General features: G+C 41.1%; 1 protein-coding gene across 1 annotated transcript in view; it reads right to left on the minus strand.

Annotated features, from left to right (window-relative positions):
• SPON1 (spondin 1) overlaps positions 1–21,880 on the minus strand; it is a 301,240-nt gene that overhangs the window by 192,308 nt on the left and 87,052 nt on the right. The window contains exon 3 of the mRNA XM_043481615.1: positions 16,905–17,038. Coding sequence (XP_043337550.1) covers positions 16,905–17,038 — 134 coding nt within the window. The remainder of the gene's footprint in view (positions 1–16,904; positions 17,039–21,880) is intronic.

The raw sequence follows: 21,880 nt of genomic DNA on the forward strand, positions 1-21,880 counted from the left end.
ACACAAAATTCTAAGCAGCTTTCCACCAATTAAAAAATAAATAAAAAATTTAAAAAGGAAAATAAAAGCTTGGGCTGCAGAGTTAGACTGTCTGGGATTCAAATGCCAGTGTCACCACTTAAGATGTTGGGCAAGTTGAGCCTTAGCTTCCTCGCCATAAAATGGGAGAGTGGTATTTTCTTTGTATACAGAGTTTCTGGCATACATTTCGGCTATTATTATTACTGTCATTTAAAAAATTAGAGCAACACTCAGCTGAATGCTCAAAGGAGGGATGTTTGGGGAAAAAGAAAGGAAGGAAGGAGAGAAAGAAAGAGAAGCAGGATAAAGAAAAGAAGAAAAGCAAAGAAAAACAATGACATTTCTTGAGTGCCAGCCACCTCTAACCCAACCACACTTTTTCCTACTCCACCATCAGGACCACATTCAGGTTCTCAAATGCTCCTTGCTTTATCTGACCTCAGGACATTCCCACACAGCTTCCTCTGCTGTGGTCTTCGTCAGCTCACAAGCTGATATCTCTGGACCTTCTGCACCATGTCAGACTAGGCTGGGTTCCCCTCTTTCAGCCCAGTGCTCTGCCCATGTGTGCTGCCCAGTGACCGGGCCACCCATTCCCCATGACCCCTGCCACCACAAGCGAGGCTGCGCTTTGCATCCTTGGCGCCTGGCATGGTGCCTCTGAGGGATCTGTGGCACTGCTGTGAAGACGTCAAAGAATAAAAGGACACCCCAGCCTCTCAGACCTAACAAGTCCTGGCCTGTCTTCTTGACTGAACCCAATCAATGTCTTCTCAGATATGCAGATGACACCACCCTAATGGCAGAAAGCGAAGAAGAACTAAAGAGCCTCTTGATAAAAGGTGAAAGAGGAGAGTGAAAAAAGCTGGCTTAAAACTCAACATTCAAAAACTAGGACCATGACATCCAGCGACAGAGGATGAGATGGTTGGATGGCATCATCGACTCAATGGACATAAGTTTGAGCAAACTCTGGGAGATAGTGAAGGACAGGGAAGCCTGGCGTGCTGCAGCCCATGAGGTCACAAAGAGTTGGACACAATTGAGCGACTGAACAACAACATCATCTTCTCATCCTCACCTTAGTCCAAACTTCTGGGAGGAAGAAACCAGGAAGAAAATGGAAAAAGAAGAAAGAAGAGAAGGAAAGGTGCAGAAGCAGTTCTCTCTCCTCTTTAACCCCTCCTGCCTTTGAGCTGAGTCTGTTTAATTTGAAACTATTTCATCCTTAAAAAAAAATCCCAGAACAGTACAAAGAACTTTTTTCCCCTGAAGCATTTGAAAGTAAGTGGTTGACATGATATCCAATCACCTTGAGTACTTTCATGTTTTCCCTACAAACAAAGATATCCTCTTATGTAACCACAATGTAGCAGTAAGACTCAGGAAGTTAACATTAATACATCTAATCCTCAAACACTATTCAAGCTTTGACAACTGTTCTTTTATGCCCAGAAAGTCTTATTTAGAATCATAGTGTTGCCCTTAGATTATATTTAATATGCCTTCTTCAATCTGGAGCAGTTCCTCAGGCTTTCCTTGACTTCTTTGACTTTGAAAGTTCTGAAGATTACATGTCAGTAAAGGTTATGCACCTTGAGCAGGAATATCACAGAAATGATGCTGTCTTCTTCTCACTGCATCCTGCTGGGGGCACGGAATTTAAATTCAGATTTGTCCCATTACAGGTGTCTGCTGAACTTCTCCATTCTAACACTCCTGGCTTTCTCTTTGTAAGTTAATATTTTGAGGGCAGGTATTTTGAGATTATATAAACATCCTGTTCTTTATCAAACTTTCCAATTTTTATGCATTCATTTATTTAGCCAGCATAGTTATTTATTTATATCAATTGACCTCTAATTTCTCATTTTATTTAATGGGTTGTAATCTGTTGCTATCACAACTCTGTGGGAACTAGGCTACTGCGCATTTGTGCTTGGTCTTCCTCTTGCCTCAATGTTATATTTTCATTTTTATTTTCCCAGATCTTGATTTTTAAAAAATTTAACATGACTATTTTGTTTTATGTTTTTCTTAACACTGCTTCTTAGTCTTTATGGGAATTGGCAAGAAGCAAGCAAGCAAAGGGAAACGAGATTCAGTGAGACTGAAACTTAACAGTTTCTAAGTTCATAAAACCATTTATAATTTTTGTCCTAAATGCCAGAAACTGGAATTCACTTCTAGGGGTGAACCACTTCTTTTGTCTTCGAGACATTTTTGTGATAATCTTCATTGTATTACAAATGTAAAGCAATAATAATGATAGTAATATAGCCTTGTACAGACTTGCTTCTGGACCAAACACTGTTCTAAACACATCATATATATTAACTTATCTAACTATCAAGTAACCCTATAAGGTAGGTACTATTATTATCCCCACTGCACAGGACAGGCATCTGAAGTACCCAGAGTTTAATGACTTTAATGACCTGATGTCATTTCTAAGAGGTGGAGTCAGAACTCAGTCTCAGACTGTCTGCCCTGAAACCATCTTCGTAACTACAGTGTCAAACAAACTAATCCAGAGGAAAATTGGGTCTGGATTTAGGTCAAGCGGGACTCATACGGGGCACTCTCTTGAGGGGGAACTAAACTGCCCCTTGATGTTGGGAAGAGAGCCTGATGCCCACCAAGTGTTAGAGCAATGAAACCCCAAGGATGAGCTTGGACTTCTGTGCCCTGAGAATAGCCAGTGACATAGGGCCTCTGTGTTATGATTCTCTTCTCTGACTCCCCAAGCTTTTAACATCTTACTACCACTGTTGCTTAGTCTTAGCTGTAATGTGAGGTATTGAGGGATGGGCTCCACGAGTGGAAGAAAGCTGGGGAAGCAGTAGCTGCAGGAGTCTAGACTCAGGTAACCAAGTGGCAAGCAACAGATCAGAGCTTTGGATACCATAATAATTGTCCTAAAGAAAGTGAAAGTCGCTTAGTTGTGCTGGACTCTCTGCAACCCCATGGACTATACAGTCCATGGAATTCTCCAGGCCAGAATATTGGCATGGGTAGCCTTTCCCTTCTCCAGGAGATGTTCCCAACCCAGGGATCAAACCCAGGTCTCCCTCATTGCAGGCAGATTCTTTATCAGATGAGTCACAAGGGAAGCCCAAGAATACTGGAGTGGGTAGTCTATCCCTTCTCCAGCAGATCTTCCTGACCCAGGAATTGCACTGGGGTCTCCTGCATTGCAGGTGGATTCTTTACCAACTGAGCTCTCAGGGAAGCCCAATAATAGTTTTAGAATTCCCTCAAATTCTTGGGTGGTCAACCTGGCAGATGCCTAATCTTTATACGTGTGTGAGTGTGTATTAGTTACTCAGTCGTGTCTGACTCTTTGTGACCCCATGGACTGTAGCCCACCAGGCTCCTCTGCCCATGGGATTCTCCAGGGAAGAATACTGGAGTGGGTTGCCATTCCCTTCTCCAGGGGATCTTCCTGACCAGAGATCGAACCTGGGTCTCCTGCATTGCAGGAAGATTCTTTACCATCTGAGCCACCAGGGATTAGTTCCTGATTAATAATCTGCAAACAATATTTTCCAGTTAAAGAAACAGGGGATCACCCTTTGAGGAGTCAGACTTGGCCCTCAGGGAGCACACCTCTGGTTCTGTTGAGAGCATCCTGCTATTTCGAGCAGTACTGGGTTAGGCTGTCGATCATTCCTTTATCCAACCATGACTTAAGAGCTGGGATCCAGGACGCCTGCCAACTTTATCCTTGGGATGGGCTCTTCTTTTATATAGCACACATCACAACTGTTGACTGAGGAAGCAGGCAAGGTGAGTCTTTCCTCTCCACATACGAAGAAGTGCAGTAAGTGTGTTATTGCATCTAGAGTCCCAGCAACAGAGGCCTTGTTGGTTAGGGACTGGGGGCCTGTGACTGCACACAGGATAGATGATACAGAGTAGGACCCAAACTAAGAAAAAGTGAATGTAGAGGAATCAGATCCGGGAAGTGGGTTTGCATAGCAACACAGCTGGTGTGAAGGATGATTCTTCCCAGCGATGTGGACTGGAACAGTGGGGCCTTTTCAAGGACGTTCTGACTCATCAGATTTCTACAGGGAGCCACAGATGTATTTAATTTTATACACTGAGACTGATTTGCACACTGTGAGGATGCACGAACCCAGCTGCCTGAGCCCCATAAGTATGGCAGAGATGGGAGAGTGAGTGGGAGACCCTGGCTGCCATTCCAGGGGCTCCGCTCTCGCCAGCTTCCTGGTTCCACAGCCACAAGACAGGCCTCAGCCTCGCAGCTTTCATCTGGGGTTACAGCCCAGTCACCCATCACCACCACACCTCGATTTTTTCTTGCGCTCTGGAAGGCTGTTCTGGGTAGCTGGGACTGTTGTTCAGAGTCTAGGTGTAACTACCACAAAATAGCCTCTGACTTTAGGGAAAAAAAAGGACTCTGGACCACATAAGGAGATGACAGTTAACCAGTCCTGCACCCCAAACTGCAATTAGAGCAATTCTGATGTCATCGTTAATCATACCGATTTATGCTTTGAAAAGAAACCAAATGATGAATAAAATGATTATTTCTGTTTCTGCTTCCCCTTCTCTTTCTCCTCAAAAATTGGCAATAACACTAAAGTCAAATTAAACATCTGTTTGAAAAATAAGCCCGAATGCTGATGACAGCTGCCCTGGACTCACAATGCACCACAGCTGTCAAACCCTAAATTAACAATGATTTTCATTTATGAACAGCACAGAGCTAAGATATTATAGAGCTTTTCCTCCTCTATTTTCCTGCCTTCCAGGGGCTGTTAAATGCAAAATGTCAGGGAAATACCCAAGGAAAAATGTTGCTGAAATCAGCTACAGTAATTAAACATGGAAGGAGAGGGGGTGTTCTTTCTTGTTGTTTAGTTGCTAAGTCGTGTCTGGCTCTTCTGCAGACTCTTCTGACTCCCCATGGACTGTAGCCCGCCAGGCTCCTCTGTTCACGGGATTTCCTAGGCAAGAATATTGGAGTGGGTTGCCGTATCCTCTTCAGGGAATCATCTTGACCCAGTGATTGAACCTACATCTCCTGCCTTGCAAGCAGATTCTTTTCCACTGAGCCATCAGGAAAGCCCTTCTTTCTTCTTTCTTAATCTCATTTCTTCACTGGCTTTAGTTAGGGTGTTCTCTGTAGCAATCAGGCTTGCAGGAAGGCAAACAGTTCAAGGAGAGTTCTTTGATTAGTGGTTGCAAATGAACGGTGATGGATCTATGGAGAAATGTCATCTTCTACAGCACAGAGCACCCTCTGCCCATCTTTCTAGAGCTTTCTGTGTCTTCAGCAGACTTCAGCCCATGCTTCTTCCAGGTAAAGTAACCTATGACTAGGTATATGACTTTGTTACCCTGTGATTACATGCTGGGTTTAAAAGATCTAATCAAGCCATTTTGGTGACAGGATAAAATATGCCAACCTGTTTCACACTTACTTCATAAGATCTGCCAAGACGGCAGAGTAGAAAGAGCCTGAGCTCACCTTCCTGCACGGGCACACCAAAATCACAACTGTTTGCAGAACAACTATCAGTGAAAAAGACCAGAACATACCAGAAAAGAACTACAGTTAAAGACATGAAGAAGGAGCCACAACCAGATGGGTAGGAGGGACAAACTCGTGACAAAGTCCCTCCAGCTCATTAGCCCAACAGCCTGCAGGTGCTGAGATGCCTCAGGCCAAGCAAATGGGGGAAAGGGGAGACAGCCCCAGCCATCAGCAGACAGGCTGCCTAAAGATCTCCTGAGCACACAGCCGTCTCTGAACACAGCTCAGTCCAACAGAAGGCCCAGGACCTAGCTCCAGCCACCGGAGGAACCAGTCCCAGAATTCGCTGGTCCCTGGCCCAGCTCTCAGGAAGCTGGCATTAGCCTCTAGACTAGCCTCATCCACCAAGTGGCAGACACAGATAACAGAAAACCACAATCCTGCAGTGGATTCTGTGGACCTAGCCTAAAACTGGCCAGACCTTGCCCTGGGAGGTGGGCTCCTGTTGTGCCCACCAGCAGACCAATACACTTACTTTATGACCCCAAGAGACAAAGTAGGTTTGGAACCATCTCTTTGTCCTCTTCTACCCTTGTCCCCAAGTCATCACTTCCTTCCCGGGGATGGGATGCGGCTCAGGAGTGGAGCAACACATCTACTGTATATTCCCTGGTTAAAAAATATATATATATATGTGGATTGAAAGGTTAATGTAGGTCTGATAACATCTGATGATTTTTCACTGTTGCATAAATGTTTCCATCTTTATCTTATGACCATTTCATGTCAAAAATGTTCACAGGGACAAACAAATTGTAGCATTATACATGTAATGGAATGTTATACAGATATATAAAGGAATGAAGCACCAACACATATTATAATATACATGAGCCTCAAAAACATTATGTAAGTGAAAAAAATCAGAGGCAAAAGATCACATACTGCATGATTCCATTTATATGACTGGAATTTACTGAGATAGGCAAATCCATAGAGACAGCATGCAGATTGGTGGTTGCCAGGGGCTGAGGAGAGGAGAATGAAGTTCACTGCTTATGGGTAAAGGGTTTTACTGTGGAGAACCGGAAATATTTTGGAGCTAGATAGAGGTGGTGGTTGCACAACGCTGTGCATGTACTACATGCTACCACATTGATGACTTCGAAATGGTTAATTTTGCCATGTGAATTTAATTTCAATTTTTAAAATGTCCACAGGGTCTAAACGTCATGTTTTGATCTCACTGTGATCAGGGGCCAAAGTACCTTGGCAAGCCCTGCTCCATCAGTGAGAGAGGGGTGGGACTGGCCTTGCTGCCAGGGCTCCGGGCCCTGGTCCACATGTACTTGTGCATCCCCACCTCCCGAGTTGTGGTCACAGCACTGCCCCCTGCAGTGTGGGTTTCAGTGTTCCACCTGAGCCTCAGTTTCCTGCTGCGCCTAGAATGCCTCTACAGCATATAATTCCTGTTTAATTCTTCCCAGTTTCCTCCCTGGGAGCTGGATCCTACACTCGGGACTCCAGCTGCTGAATGAAATCCTGCCACCATTGGACTGCTCCCCTGCAACCATGCCACCACCAGCCTCCCAGCAAGCCCTGGCATCTGGAGTCCACCTGTTAGGTGGTAGTCTTGGAGTATCTAGGTTTTCCTGAACCAAACACATACTGCCTTTTAACCATAGCTTTGGTCTCTAACTGTTCTCCCAACAACCAACACTTCCACTGGTCTGGGGTTTCCCACCCCCTTTTCTGTTGATTCTTTGCTTCCACCCCTGGTTAGCATTGCTGAGGTCCTTCCTAGTCGGCCTCAAGCGAGCATCACTCTGTTTTATGACAAAAGAGCCCGTGGTTCTTCTCAATACCTAATGCCAAAAAACTGTAGGGTAAGCTGCACTTCAGCCACATCAGGTCTTTCTAACCCTGCCAGCTGCCTCTAAATCATACACAGAGTCATCACATGTAGCTTTTATGTTATTTCCTTCCAAGATAAAAAGAGTTGGTGAAGCTGAAGTTACATGAAGTTACAAAGTATTATGAGCTCTGGCTATTTCCTCCTAATATTCATCCTCCCTTCCCACTAACAAGATTCTCTCTTGCCAGGTCCCTGGGTTTGTTTTCCATTTTCTAAATGACATTTAGTTTCTTCACTTGGGAAACAGTATCCGCACCCCACCCCCCACCCCCCGCCCCAACTCGACAGGCAGTTAGTTGTCTGCCCCTGGTTTACAGGAGGGACTCTGCCCCTCCAGGCTTCACAGGCCAACTGAGGCAGAAGGCAGGGGTGTGGGGGTCAATGTAGCTTAGTGGTGATTAGTTAACAATAGGACTTTGGAGTTGGTGGAAGTGGGTTAAAAACCCAGCCCCATCACTTAACTGCTTTATTACCCTGAATACAAACTCTCTAAACCTTAGTTTTCCCATCAAGAAAATGGGAATAGTATTATGAAGACCCCACAGGGTTTTTATGAAGATTAAGTAAGATAAGGCATGCAATGCACCTAGCATAGTTCTCGACATAAAATGTAAGCTACTTACACTATTATTCCCACTAATTGATGCATTGAGCATTGCTATACACCTCTTCACATCCTCTCATCCCAACTCTGACTCCATCCACTGTTGCAGTGAGCAGCTCTGTCCCTGTCATTGGATGGTACACACCTTGTGCGTGTGGTGTACCTCTTGCTTCCCGTCCCAGAGCTTCTCTGATGCTGCAGTGCATGTTCAGAATCTGATGAATATTCACATAAGTGCAGCCCAGAATCGCAGGGCATTAATACTTGAGGGGCTACCCTTGATGAGTGGAGGATAATGACTTTCCCATTCATTCCAGGGCACACAGTTCTGAGATACATGTCACAAGGCTTTTCAAAAAGTCCTAGAGGATCAAGTATCACTGCCTACAGTGATGGCCAGGTTAGTAACACTTGATCAAATAAACCTACAACCCTCTGCCCCTCTTCTTCCCCAGAATCACTTCCCAAATAAACTGCCTGAACACAAGGCTTTGTCCCAGCTGGGCTTTTAGGAGAACCCAGGCCAGGAATCAGCAGTTATTGCTTGCGTTCCTAGCACTGGGGTATACATTAGAGCAGGGATCAGTACACTTTTTTCTAGAAGGCTCCTTTTAAAAATTATTTTAGCCTTTGTAGGCTATAAGGTCTCTATTGCAACTTCTTGATTCAGCTGTTGTAGGATGAAAGTGGCCCTAAACAATACATAAATGAATGAACCTGGTTGTGCTCCAATAAGACTTCCTTTATAAAAACAGGCAGTGGGCCAGATATGGCCCATAGACTGTGGTTTGCCAACTCCTGTACTAGGGCCACGAAGTTGAGTAAAATTGACCGCCTCCTCTATGAAACTCACAGCCTTGGGTGAGAGGAGGAACACCTAGAAATGGTCTGCAAAGCTGTCTGGAAACGTCACTAGGCACCTTGGACCCCATGCTAAAGAATTTTGGCTTTATACTTTGGTGATGGGAACACTGAGGATGTTCTCAGATCTTATAGCAGCTGCATCTTGGAACAGGTTATCTCACTGGGAAGCAATGAAGTGCTTGTTTTTAACATTTCTGTGAAACCCTGTCCTGCCAGAGGGCTGTCTCCTTTGTGTTCCTCCAGCACCCTAAGTGATACTTCCATGAGCAAACTTTCCATCAGACAGCTAAGTTCCCTTATCTCATACCCTTGAGACGAGACACGTCTCAGAATTCAGAATAATTTTGGATTTCAGAAAGATAGTATTTTTCATATATTTTGTAACATCCTCATCAGGGTCTGGGGCAGCAACAAATACATTAATATTTACACTGAAAAGCTATAAGTAACTTGAAGTCAGCTCAAGGCAGGCTTGGGCCCTAAAAGAGTTAAGAAAACATCTTCCTATTTTAGAACTTTTTGGATTTCAGAAATGCAGATGAAGGACTATGGACTTGATATGTGTTTCACCCCTGACTGTGACACCTTCAGAGATAGCCTCTGTGTCCTCATCCACTGCATGCAGGAGGTGCTCAATAAATGTTAGAGAGTGAGCAGAGAAGAATGGAAGGATGTTCATGGAGGGATTCAGGGGAAGAAGAGGCTCGTCAGGGACTCTGGTAAGGGACAGAGGGAGACTTTAGTGCTCTTGGGATTCTGGACTTGATCTGGAAGATAATAGAGGGCCCCCTTCAAGTTTGATATGTAAGTGGTGTTGCTCAGCTGTGTATGAGGACAGCAATTCTTATGCCAGTGTGAGGAAGGTCACAGGGAGGAGCTAGGGGAACAGTACAAGGTTCCTGCAATAGTGAGACAAAAAGTGTCTGTGAATAAGGCAGTGAATAAGGCTAGTGAGGGAAAGAAGAGACAGACCTCGCAGATGATGATGTTGGAGAGGAAGTTGCAGTTGAACTCGATCTATCTGAGATGGTAGAGTGCAGTACTCAGATCGTAGATGCTTCTGTTTAAATTCCAGCTCTGTCACTTACCCTGTGACCTTGAGCAAGTTACTTAACCTCTCGGTACCTTGGCGTCCTCCTTAGTATCCAGTTCATGGGGTTGCTCTGAGGATTAAATAAGCATTTGTAATGTACCCAGAGCAGGGCTTGGTGCTGGGCTGTTATTACTGCCTACCACCAATCATTGTTTTATGAAGTTGAACTCCCCAAATGGTTTACCAAGTGACTGTCTCCTTCAGAGTAAGGCAACCCACATTTCAGACCCTCCCAGGAGGTGACAAGTGAGTTTCATAAATCTAGTAATAAAGCTATGGAAAGAGAGGATCACTTCAAGGGACAAAACTTTTATCACACTTAAGGGCATAGGACTTCCCTCTGATGGGATCTGTAGACATCTATTCTATTCACAAAGGCTTTTTCTTTCAGTCACTACTTTGCTATCACAGTTTGCAGCACTGTAGCATGCCAGGGAAGCTAAGTGCTGGTCATTCATTTGCAGGGAGAAAGCTAGTAAGAAGATTGCCTGGAAAGCCTGTAATTTAGAAATGTTGAAATCTTTGCATCCAAATAGAAAAGAAACGGTGTTAGGTTTGTGCCAAAAGGAAAGTCATAATTGCTCTGTGCTTCCCTTCCCAGCCCTCCTGGGCAACGGAACATAATCAGCTAAGTGGGCTTCAGAACTGTCATCTACAGAGACTGAGCAGACTGTGCCACTTCACACTACTGAGCCGCCTTCTCCCAGGAATATTACCCAAACAGAGTAACGCAAACACCCATTTTTCCAAGTGAGGGCTCTGCAACAAAGTTAGCATCTCCTCTTTCATATTTCCTGAATTTTGCTGCCAGATTTAAGCATCCTTACTAACTTTTTTAGTGAACTTTCCTCCCATCATGTCAGTCCAGAGCTTAATACCCACTAATGGCTCCCTTAACTTCCCTGGTAGCTCAGACGGTAAAGCATCTGCCTACAATGCGGGAGACCTAGGTTCGAACCCTGGGTCGGGAAGATCCCCTGGAGAAGGAAATGGCAACCCACTCCAGTATTCATGCCTGGAAAATCCCACGGACCAAGGAGCCTGGTGGGATATAGTCCATGGGGTCGCAAAGAGTCGGACACGACTGAGCAACCTCACTTTGCTTCATACTTTGCTTCACTAATGGCTCCCTTATTCCTCTTGAATCAAGATCAAGCTCTTCATCTTGATACTGAAGAACTTCTATGATTTAGCAATGGATCTTGGCCCCCAAAGACCTTCTAATTTCACCAAGTCTGTCTGTTTACTGTCATCCAGAACTACCATATTTATTCTCACCTCCAACTTCTCACAGAAGTTTTCTCCCCTTCACTTGGAACGACCTCTTCCCTTCTGTCCATTTATCCAAACCCTACTACTTTCTTCAAAATATCAACTAACCTTTCTAAGGACTTCTGGTGCTCCCATTATTACATTCTTCATGCATCTAATTTCTGACTAACCATGTTTAATTTGTCCCCAGTTCATGTCTGTCTTAGATTCAGTAACTTGTGCATACATGTTTTTATTTATACCACAACTAGATTTCAGCAAAGTGTCTTGAAAGTCAGGAGCCTTGTTCTACTCTGAGACTTTCTCAGTGCTGGTCAACTTGGGGTACATGGTATATGTACATTGGGTACTGATTGGCTGACTGGTTTTCCCAACACCACTTTCCACATGAAAAAGAAGGAAACTTTCTCAGCTAGACAACTTGGATGTTTCTCAACTTGAGTCAAGGCATCAGTTTGAAACCTGTACTTCCTATTATACTAAAAGGGAACTATAATAGTATTCCCATTAAAATCAGGAATAAGCATGAATGCCAGTATTTAATACTATACTAGAGGTGACAGATAATAAACTAAAACATGAAAAAGGAACAAAGGTATATTTATTATTTCCCAAAAGAATGAAAAAAGAAGCCATTAGAACTATCAAGAGAGTTCAGCACTGCCTAAACTCAGACTCAAGGTACAAAAATCAATAGCTTCCTTAGACATAAGCAATCAATGATGAGCAAGTTTAATAGGAAAAAAGAGCCCATTTGCAAAAGCAATAAAACTATAAAATATCTATGCCTGGTGGGGAGGAAGCCTCACAAGAATGTGCAATCTAAACGAAGCAAAATTACATTACTTTCCTGAAGGACATAAAAGACCTGAATAGGAGATATTCCATATTTCTTACTGGGAAAACATTGTAAGGATGCTATATATGAAAACATATTGTAGGGTTTGCAATACCATTCCAAATCCCAATATAAGTTTCTATTAAACACAATAAACTCATTCTACAATTTGTCTGGAATTATGAATCTGCTTGAATAGCCATGAACATTTTGAAACAGAAGATTAATGAGCAATGACTTGCTATCAAAACATCAAATAAAATTGTGCTATGAAATGGTATGGGTTTTGTTCAGGAATAGATAAAAAGATCAACAGAACAGAACAGATCTGTATAAAAATTTCATATTTGATAAAGTAGCACTTCAAACAATTGAGGGAAGGACAAACTATTTGGCAAACGAATGTGCAACAATGACCATGCCATTTTGAGAAAAATAAGCAGACTTTGATTTCTCATCTGTGCTGGACAGCTCTGGTCTGTCCCTCCAGCCACCTTCTGCATCCTTCCACACCCTGATCTTTGCGGGAGAGGAGAATCTGTGTGGAATCTAGCAATGGGCTCTGTTGTCCTCATAGTTGAAGCCAAGGTCAAAAGGGAAAACTGACAGGGAATCAAGGTTGGGATCCCTGTGGGGTCACCTCAGGCTAGTAGCTTCCCTTATTCAAAGGCTTCAGCTCCTGGGAGGTGGTGGTCTTTTCTCTTTACCCTCTGTGCCCACCTTTATCCCTTTAGGCCTGGGTGCTAAGGGCTCCTCCTGCTTCTTTTTGGCCACACCATCGGCTTCCTTGGTGGTTCAGATGGTAAAGAATCTGCCTGCAATGCAGGAGACCCAGGTTTTATCCCTGGGTCAGGAGATCTCCTGGAAAAGGTAATGGCAACCCACTCCAGTATTCTTGCCTGGAGAATTCCATGGACAGAGGAGCTTGGCATGCCCTCCTCCAGGGGATCTTCCCAACCCAGAGATCAAACCCAGGCCTCCCACATTGCAGGTGATTCTTTAGCAACTGAGCCACCAGATATATATATATATAAACATCAATTCTAAAAAGAAACTATCAGAAAAGTGGACAAGGATGTGAATGGCCATTTGCAGAAAAGAGAAATGGCATAAATATTTGAAAAGACTCTAATATTACTAGTAATTGGGAAAATAAAAATTACCACAAAATGTCACTTTAAACTATCAGATTGGCAGAACTTTAAAGAATGATAAACATCAAGAGTTGTTAAGCAAGTAAGGAAACAAGTTCTCTTGTTCACAGTCAGGGAGAGTGTTTAAGTTGGCAAGCTTTTTAGAAGAAAATCTGGCAGTGTCTATTAAAATTATAAATGTGTATCCCTTATGATCCTACTTCTTGGCAGCTACCATGGACAAAAACTTGCATGTTTGCTCAAGCAGGCATATATAAGGATGTTTATTATAGCATTATTTGTAATTGTAAAAAACTGGAAACAATCTAAATGTCCATCAACTATGGAATAATTAACACATTTTCACAGTAGATTATACGCAACAGTTTAGAAAGAGAGATAAACCCATATGTTCTGACCTGGAAATATCTATAATACATTTTATTTAGTTAAAATCCATTCAAGTTCAGGACATCATGTCGACCATGATGCCATTTATATAAAGGGTACTTACATTAATACATATAAATGCACACATTAAAGTCTAACAAATACACACCAAATTGATATCTATTGCTACTTTTGGGTAGAAGACTGTGGGATTTATTAGGAGAAATGTCAGGGATTTTTCACTTTTTCTGTATTCTCTATTTTTCTGTATTTCACTAATTTCTATACCGTGTGAGATTTTTCAATATGAATGTATTTACATCTCACCTATAAAATCATTATTTCTTTAGTGAGTAGTAATTGTAGGTTATATTTAATTCCTTCAGAAAAAGATGAAAGGAAGAACATGGGGCTTTAGCATTAAATGGACGTGCACCTTCAAGAAACTGCCTAATTCACTGGGACTTGTGACCTCCTGCACGAAAAGGGGAAGTCTGTTGTGAAAATCAAGTTAGACAAAAACTGCTAGATGTGTAGCTGAGTTCACAGTAGACAGAAGGTATTGGTTGCCCCTTTCTCTCTCCTCCACTGGCCTCTGAGAACCTTGAGGGCCAAGATCTTAACCTCAGTTGCCTGTATAATATTGACTCCTGTGCAAACAGAAGTTCAGTGACATTTACTGCAAGACGAGTGACTGAACAAGCCACATTTGTTCAATGTTAATTTACAGACATATGTTCACATATGCTCATTTTTAATGTAAACAAGGAGACGTCTTTCTGGCTTCCAACAGGAAGATCAAATACTTCTGGTTTGTGAGAACAATAAATCAAAGAAAACCAGACATCTATGCCAAAGGGATAGAGTTTTAGAGAAAGTGAAAGTGAAAGTCGCTCAGTCATGTCCGACTCTTTGCAATTCCATGGACCATACAGTCCATGCATGGAATTCTCTAGACCATAATACTGGAGTGGGTAGCCTTTCCCTTCTCCAGGGGATCTTCCCAACCCAGGGATGAAACCCAGGTCTCCCACATTGCAGGCAGATTCTTTAACAGCTGAGCCACCAGGGAAGCCGAAGAATACTGGAGTGGGGAGCCTATCCCTTCTCCAGTGGATCTTCCCCACCCAGAAATCGTACCGGGGTCTCCCGCATTGCAGGCAGATTCTTTACCAGCAAAGCTACCAGGGAAGCCCCTTGAGCAAGAAGACTCAGCAGATAGATCTAATGTTGGAGAGCCCCAGTCTCCGTGGAGTCATAGGGCTGCCATGGACAGGGGTATGGGTACAGGAAAGCCAGGTTGAGAACGCGGCTGAATGAATACACTATGGACAAAGGCCAGGCTGTATATAGCAATGACAAAAGAACTCTGACCCCCAGCCTCTGCAGCAAGTGGTCTAGGAGGCCAAACCACAACCTCTGCAGCCATTAGTCCAGCACGGTTGGGACTTGGGCAATGATGCCAACTCTCGAATTCTTGCCCCCACTGCCTCCTCTATTTCCAGCTCAGGACCAGTCAGAGAAAGCCAAATATGTTCTCCAAACCAACCACATCAGATGCTTCATTTCTAGTTAGCCCGCTCTTGACTTCTCCACGCCAAATGTCTCCAGTCAGAAAGTACCTAAATCTTTCTGTTTTTTTTTTTTTTTTTCCACTATAAAGCTTTCCCACTCCTCACTTGTCTTTGAGTCGGCCAAATTCTAGTGATGGCAGCTGACTTCCCTTGCTATCGAGCAACCTCTGAATAAATAGCTTCTGTTCTCATTTCAGTGGTCTTCATTTATTTCTACAAGGCCTTCTCCCACATTGCAGCTAGATACTAGATACATGTTATATATGGAGTTTATACTTATATATAAATTCTACTGCTAAATTTAAAAAATCACCAATGTAGATTAATGCTAAAAGTCAAATTTCTCAAGGAATGTGAGAAAAGATGCTCAGCTAGCATTAAACTAAAGAAAACAATGATATCCATACAGATGGTAGCAAAGCCAGGCCAAATTCAGGGCTGAGTCTGGACAATGGACAGAGGCTCCAGATATCTCTGTGGGTTTTTTTTTTTTTTTCTCCCCTCCATAGGTCAGGCACAGTTGGATCAAGAAACTTCAATGACTAGAGAGCCTAGGTGAAATGCCTCCTTATCAGTCTCTTCTCAGGACTGGGCTGGACTTGTAAGTCTTCAGAAATGTTCTCCTGCTAGAGGTTCAAACAAGTGAACCAAATATATACATAATGCCTTGGGGGATCTAAAGAAGTGGAAGATGGTTGGGAAGTTCCCAGCCCCTAACTCCAGGAAAAAATGTTTCTTAAATGCTGGCATTGGAGCCTTGCCCATCTACCCATGACTATTGGCCTTCTGAAATCCTAAACTCCCCAGCATCACTCTATATGGCCTTTAAATGTATCTAAAATATGGTATTTAAAATAGGTGATAACTGTATTTCTCAAACTGCTGAATGTTAATAGATGTCTCAGCAAAAAAGGAACTTTGCAGTCAAGTTTAGGAAATGTTGGGTGAAACCAAGTTAAACAGACTTCTTTTTGGCAGGACTTTGCAAAACCTTTAATATATTAATATATGTTGTGAATCGGCAAGAAGGGGATATATAGCATACAGAATTCTCCAAACTTATTTAACCATAGAAATTGATTTCCTGCCCACCTGTTTACATGTCCCTGAACATCATTCTATGACATACAATTTTGGAAACACAGGTTTGAAATGATGCTGCCTTTCAGAGGAAAGCCATTGACTGGCTAATACTTCTCATCACCTATTGTGGCTCGCCTAAAGGAGGATCAAGAGGCCCCAGAGAAGTGGTGCAAGAGGGTATTTTTGATGAGAGAAGGAAGAAGATGGAATTATGAAGCTGAGCCTTGGGCCAATGGAGGTTATATTCAGGTCTCAGTCCACTTAGCACAGTTTAAGAATATAGAGCATTAAATTCAAGATGGACGAAGCCAAAAATTATCCTCAGCAGGGTTGTAATTTTTCTTAATCAGACGTAGGATCATTATCTCCAGGAAGATAGTAATCAGAAGATCACGGGAGGACAGGAGCAAGGAGATTCAGGTAATTGATACTTTTTATAGCACTTTAGGAAAGATGGCCCATAGTCGCATTTTAGAGTCAAGATAATGGAGGGCAGAGAAGATGATACAACTTGTCTGAGGCTCCAGGAAAGCCACTTTTCCTTCTGCAACCACACCATGAGCCACAAGGGAAGGGGAATGAAGAGTTCTGAGGAACCCATGGTCACTTACTTTAGAATTACACAGCCAGTTCCTGCAGGAGGCGCTATCCAGAACACCTGAATCCGCGTCCGCCTCCGTGGGGTGCTTTCTGTGACCGCAACGGGGCAATTACTCATAAACTGTGTTTCTTCTTCATCTATGATCTGTGGAGAACCGGTGGAAAATAAACACGTTAAAAGGCAATGTCACTTTGGGAAGTTGTCGTGTTGACAATTCCTTAATTTTAGTTCTAAATCTGTCATTTTCTGTTAGCAGTTCTATATCCCCAGGACACCAGAATACTGCCCGGCACAGAGTCCCACTCAATGTTTGTTCACTTAACATAAAGACAAGGATATAGGTCAGGTTCTCTTCTCTCTGGGACCAGGATCTTATGTCAGCACTTTGAGGGACAGGCCACTAGGTGATGATCTTGCTCATTGATTACAATAACCTGGGTCCCAGTTCAGGGAAGGGGGAGGATGGGGAAGAGAGAATCCGAACAAACACTATATATACCTAGACTTCATGATTCAATCTTATAACTTGAAATTAAAATGTTAAAAGAAACTCCCCCATTGTGGAGGAAGTACATAAAGGCACCCAGTTTTATGCACTTCTGCAGCGTTTTTTTCTTTATTTGTGCCTTTTATTGGTGTTCTCTCAAGTTAGCCATCAAGGTTTTCCAAGACATTGCAGAAAAGCTGGTAGCCATCCCCCTTCCTCAAAGCTGTTTTCACCATTCTTCTGCTTGCTTCTGGGTCTGCTGCCAGGACTTGCCTATCCCTCTCATAAAACCAGACTATTAGACCTGGAAGGATCTTTTGGGGGAAATCATCTAAGTCCAATGGATCTTAAGTGCCAACCCCAATTGATTGGTAGTAGGCTGTATCTTGAGTAGTGTTAACATTAAGAGATAACATTTACTGAGTGTTTAGTATAGGCTAGGCACTAAGCTGTGTGCTTTATATGAATTATTCATTAAATTTTCAAATACAATTTAATGAGATTATATCCATATTGTATTTATTTTACTTAAAAACATTTTAAAAAATTCCTCTTCTTTAGGAAAAGCAGCTAAAAAATTGTCACATCATATATTTTTATCACTGTTGTCCAGTGATGAAACAAAGACATTTTATTTATCTCAATATTCTTTATTCTTCTCTCATTTCTCTCCTTTATTTGCCACTCACTCCTAAATATTTAATATATGTTCTTCTGAATATATGTATACACATATGTATATATATAATTTACTTGAAATTACATAGTTTTGTATTTTAATATTTCTTTTACATAATTTTTCCTTAAACTTTTTATTTTATATTGTGTTATAGCTAATTAACAAGCAATGTTGTGATAGTTTCAGGGGAACAGTGAACGAACGAAGGGACCCGACCACACATAAGTAGATATCCATTTTCCCCCAAACCCCGCTCCTATCTAGGCTGCCACATAACACTGAGCAGCATTCCATGTGCCATCCAGGTCATTTGATCTTATTATGTCAGTTTTACTACATGTGAATGTAACACTGATACTGCCTGCTGCCTAGGACTCCACTGCAAGCATAGACCGCATTTTACTTACCATTCTCCCAGTGAGGGGCACTGAGCTGACTTCCAGCTCTTTTCCTCCACAAACATTACTGTTAATGCAAATCCTCAAGTTGCTCTGCTTTTGAACCTACATGAGAGTTTCTCAGTAATATAAATCATGTAGTGGAACTGCTGGTTGTGAGGTTGTGGGTCTAGTCAGATTAATTTTACAGGTGGTACCAGATTGCTCTGCAAAATGGGTATACCTATTTTTCGTCTACAAGCTATGCCCACCTGTTCCCATTTCCCACTATCCTCACTAGTACGTGTGATTACTGGACTTTCTAATTGTTTCTAATCTGCTATAAAATAGTAGCATGTTTTCATTTAATACTAGCCAGTTTGAGCATTGCTTTATAAATGTATCAGGGTTCTTCTGTGAATTGCCAGCTCAGAATCTTTGCCAATGGATTTTTCTCTTTTTGTCAGTTTGTAGGACTTTCTCAATATGAATTGCTCATCGTTGACAAACATCTTTGTGTCACCCAGATGTTTATCTTATATTTGGAATTCTTTAATAACTTTCATCTAGTCAGATTTATCAATTCCTTTCCTATGGCTTGCACTTTCTTGGGCTTGCCTAAAAAACTGAGATCAGAAAGACGTTCTCTAGTATTTTCTTTCATAGGCTTCATAACTTCATTTTCACACAGGTCTTCAATCCATTTAGAATTTGCTTTTTAATATCATGGTGTAGAGATCCAAATCTATTTTCTCCATACTGTGAGCTACTTTTTAAAAAGTTAATTAATCTTTTAGAGCAGTTTTAAGTTCACAGCAAAAGTACAGGGAGTTCCCATATACCCTGTTCCCACACATGCCTAACCTTCCCCATTATCAACATCAGGCACCAGAGTGGCACATTTGTTACAACTGATAAACCTACATAAACCTACACTGATACGTCATCACTCAAAGTCCATAGTTTACATTAGTGTTCACTCTTGGTTTTGTATACTCTATGGCTTTTGACAAATGTATAATAATATATATCCACCATTGTAGTATTGTATTGATTAATTTCACTGCCTTAAAAGTCCTCTATGTTCTGCCTGTTCATCCCTTCATTTCCCCAATCCCTGGCAATTATTAAACTTTTGTTGTAATTTTTATTAGTTTCAGGAGGTTTTTTGTTGATCTTTCAGATTTTCTTTGTAGACAATCATGTTATCTGCAAACAAAGACAGTTTTATTTCTTCCTTTCAAATCTGTATCTTTCATTTCCTTATTTGTTACATTAGTTAGGATATCCAGTATGATGCTAAAAAGTAATGGTGAGGGGAGACATCCTTGCCTTGTTCTTGACCTTTGCAGCAAAGTCTCAAGTTTCTACCAATAAGTATGATATTAGGTATATGTTATTTGTACGCTCTTTGTCACGTTAAGGACCTTTATCTCTATTCATAGTTTGCTGAGAGTTTTTATCATGAATGGGTGTTAGATTTTGTCCAATGTTTTTCCTGCATCTATTGATGTGATCATGTGATTTTTCTTCTTTTGCCTGTTGATGTGATAGATTATATTACTTGATTTTTCAAGTGTTGAACCAGCCTTGTATGACTGGGATAAATCCCACTTGATTATGGTGTCTATTCTTTTCATATACTGTTGCATTTAATTTACTAATATTTTATTGAGGAATTTTGCATCTTTGTCCATGAGAGATATAGGTTTGCAGTTTTCCTTTTTCTGCAATGTCTTTGTCTACTTTTGGTATTAGGGTGGCCAATGCCACCTTCAGAGAATGAGTTAGGAAGTAGAAAACTGGTATAATTTCTTCCTTAAATGTTTGGTGGAATTCAACAGTGAACCTGTCTCAGTCTGGTGCTTTCTGTTTTGGAAGTATTTTATTATTGACTCAATTTCTTTAAAAATTTTTTTCTATTTTCTATATTTTTCTATTTCTTATTTTGTGAGTTTTGGCAAATTGTGTCTTTTAAGGAATTGGTCCATTTCATCTAGGTCATCAAAATTGTGAACAGTCATAAAACACCTTTATTATTCTTTTAGTGGCCATGGGATCTGTAGTGATGTCCCTTCTTTCATTTCTAATATTAGTAATTTGTGTCTTCTCTGGTTTTTGTTCACTTAGCCTAAGGGCTTATCAAACTTACTGATCTTTTCAAGAGCCAGCTTTTTGGTTTTGTTGATTTTCTCTGATATTTTTTCAATTTCATTGATTTCTGCTTTAATTTTTTTATTATTTTTTCCTCCTTGTTTTATACATTTTTCTTTTCTTTTTTTAGTTTCCTAAAGTGGAAGCTTATATTATTGATTTAAAGTTTTTCTGCTTTTCTAATATGTACATTCAATGATACACATTTCTCTTAAGTGCTACTTTCATTGCATTGTACAGATTTTAAGTTGTATTTTCATTTAGTTCACAATATTTTAAAATTTCTTCTGAAATTTCTTCTTTGACCCATGTGTTGGCTAAAAATGTGTTGTTTTATCTCCAAGTATTTGGGGATTTTACAGTTATCTTCCTGTTATTGATGTCTAGTTAATTCTACTGTGGTTTGAGAGCAGACATTGTACGATTTCTATCCTTTTTAAATTTGCTAACGTGTGTCTTATGACCCAAAATGTGATCTATCTTGTTGAATGTTCCATGTGAGCTTGAGAACAATATGTAATCTGTTGTTGTTGAATAAAGTAGTCTATAGATGTCAATTAGATCCAGTTGATTGATGGCACTGTTTAGCTGAACTCTGTCCTTACTGATTTTCTGCCTGCTACATCTGTCCATTTCAGATAGAGGGGGATCAACAACTGTGACAGTGAATTTATCTATTTCTATAATATTTGCAGTTCTATCAGTTTTTAACTCACATATTTTGATACACTGTCATTAGGTGCAAACACATTAAGAATTACTTCATCTTCGTGGAGCACTGACCCCTTTACCATTAGGTAATGCCCCTCTTTATTCCTGATAACTTTCCCTGCTCTGAAGTCCACGCTACTTGAAATTAATACAGCTATTCCTGCTTTCTTTTGATTAGTGTTAGCATTGAGTATCTGTCTTATCATTCTGCTTTGAATCTATAAGTCTTTATAAGTCTTTAAGATATAAGTGGGTTTCTTATACACAATGTACAATGGTCTTGGTTTTTTTAATATTTTTAAATTTTATTTTTTAATTGAAATACAACTGACATATTAGTTTCAGATGTACAAAGTAATGATTTGACATTGGCATATATGGCAAAAAAAATCACCACATAAGTCTAGTTAACATCAGTTACCATCCACAGTTATAAAATTTTTTCTTGTGATTAGAATTTTAAGATTTATTCCCTTAACAACCTTTGAATATGCAACACAGTACCATTAATTGTAGTCATAAGGGTCTTGGTTTTGATCCACTGACAATCTTTTAATTGGTATGTTCAGACCACTAAT

This window comes from Cervus canadensis, chromosome 11 (genome assembly GCF_019320065.1).
Source record: "Cervus canadensis isolate Bull #8, Minnesota chromosome 11, ASM1932006v1, whole genome shotgun sequence".
In the NCBI taxonomy this organism is placed as follows: domain Eukaryota; kingdom Metazoa; phylum Chordata; class Mammalia; order Artiodactyla; family Cervidae; genus Cervus; species Cervus canadensis.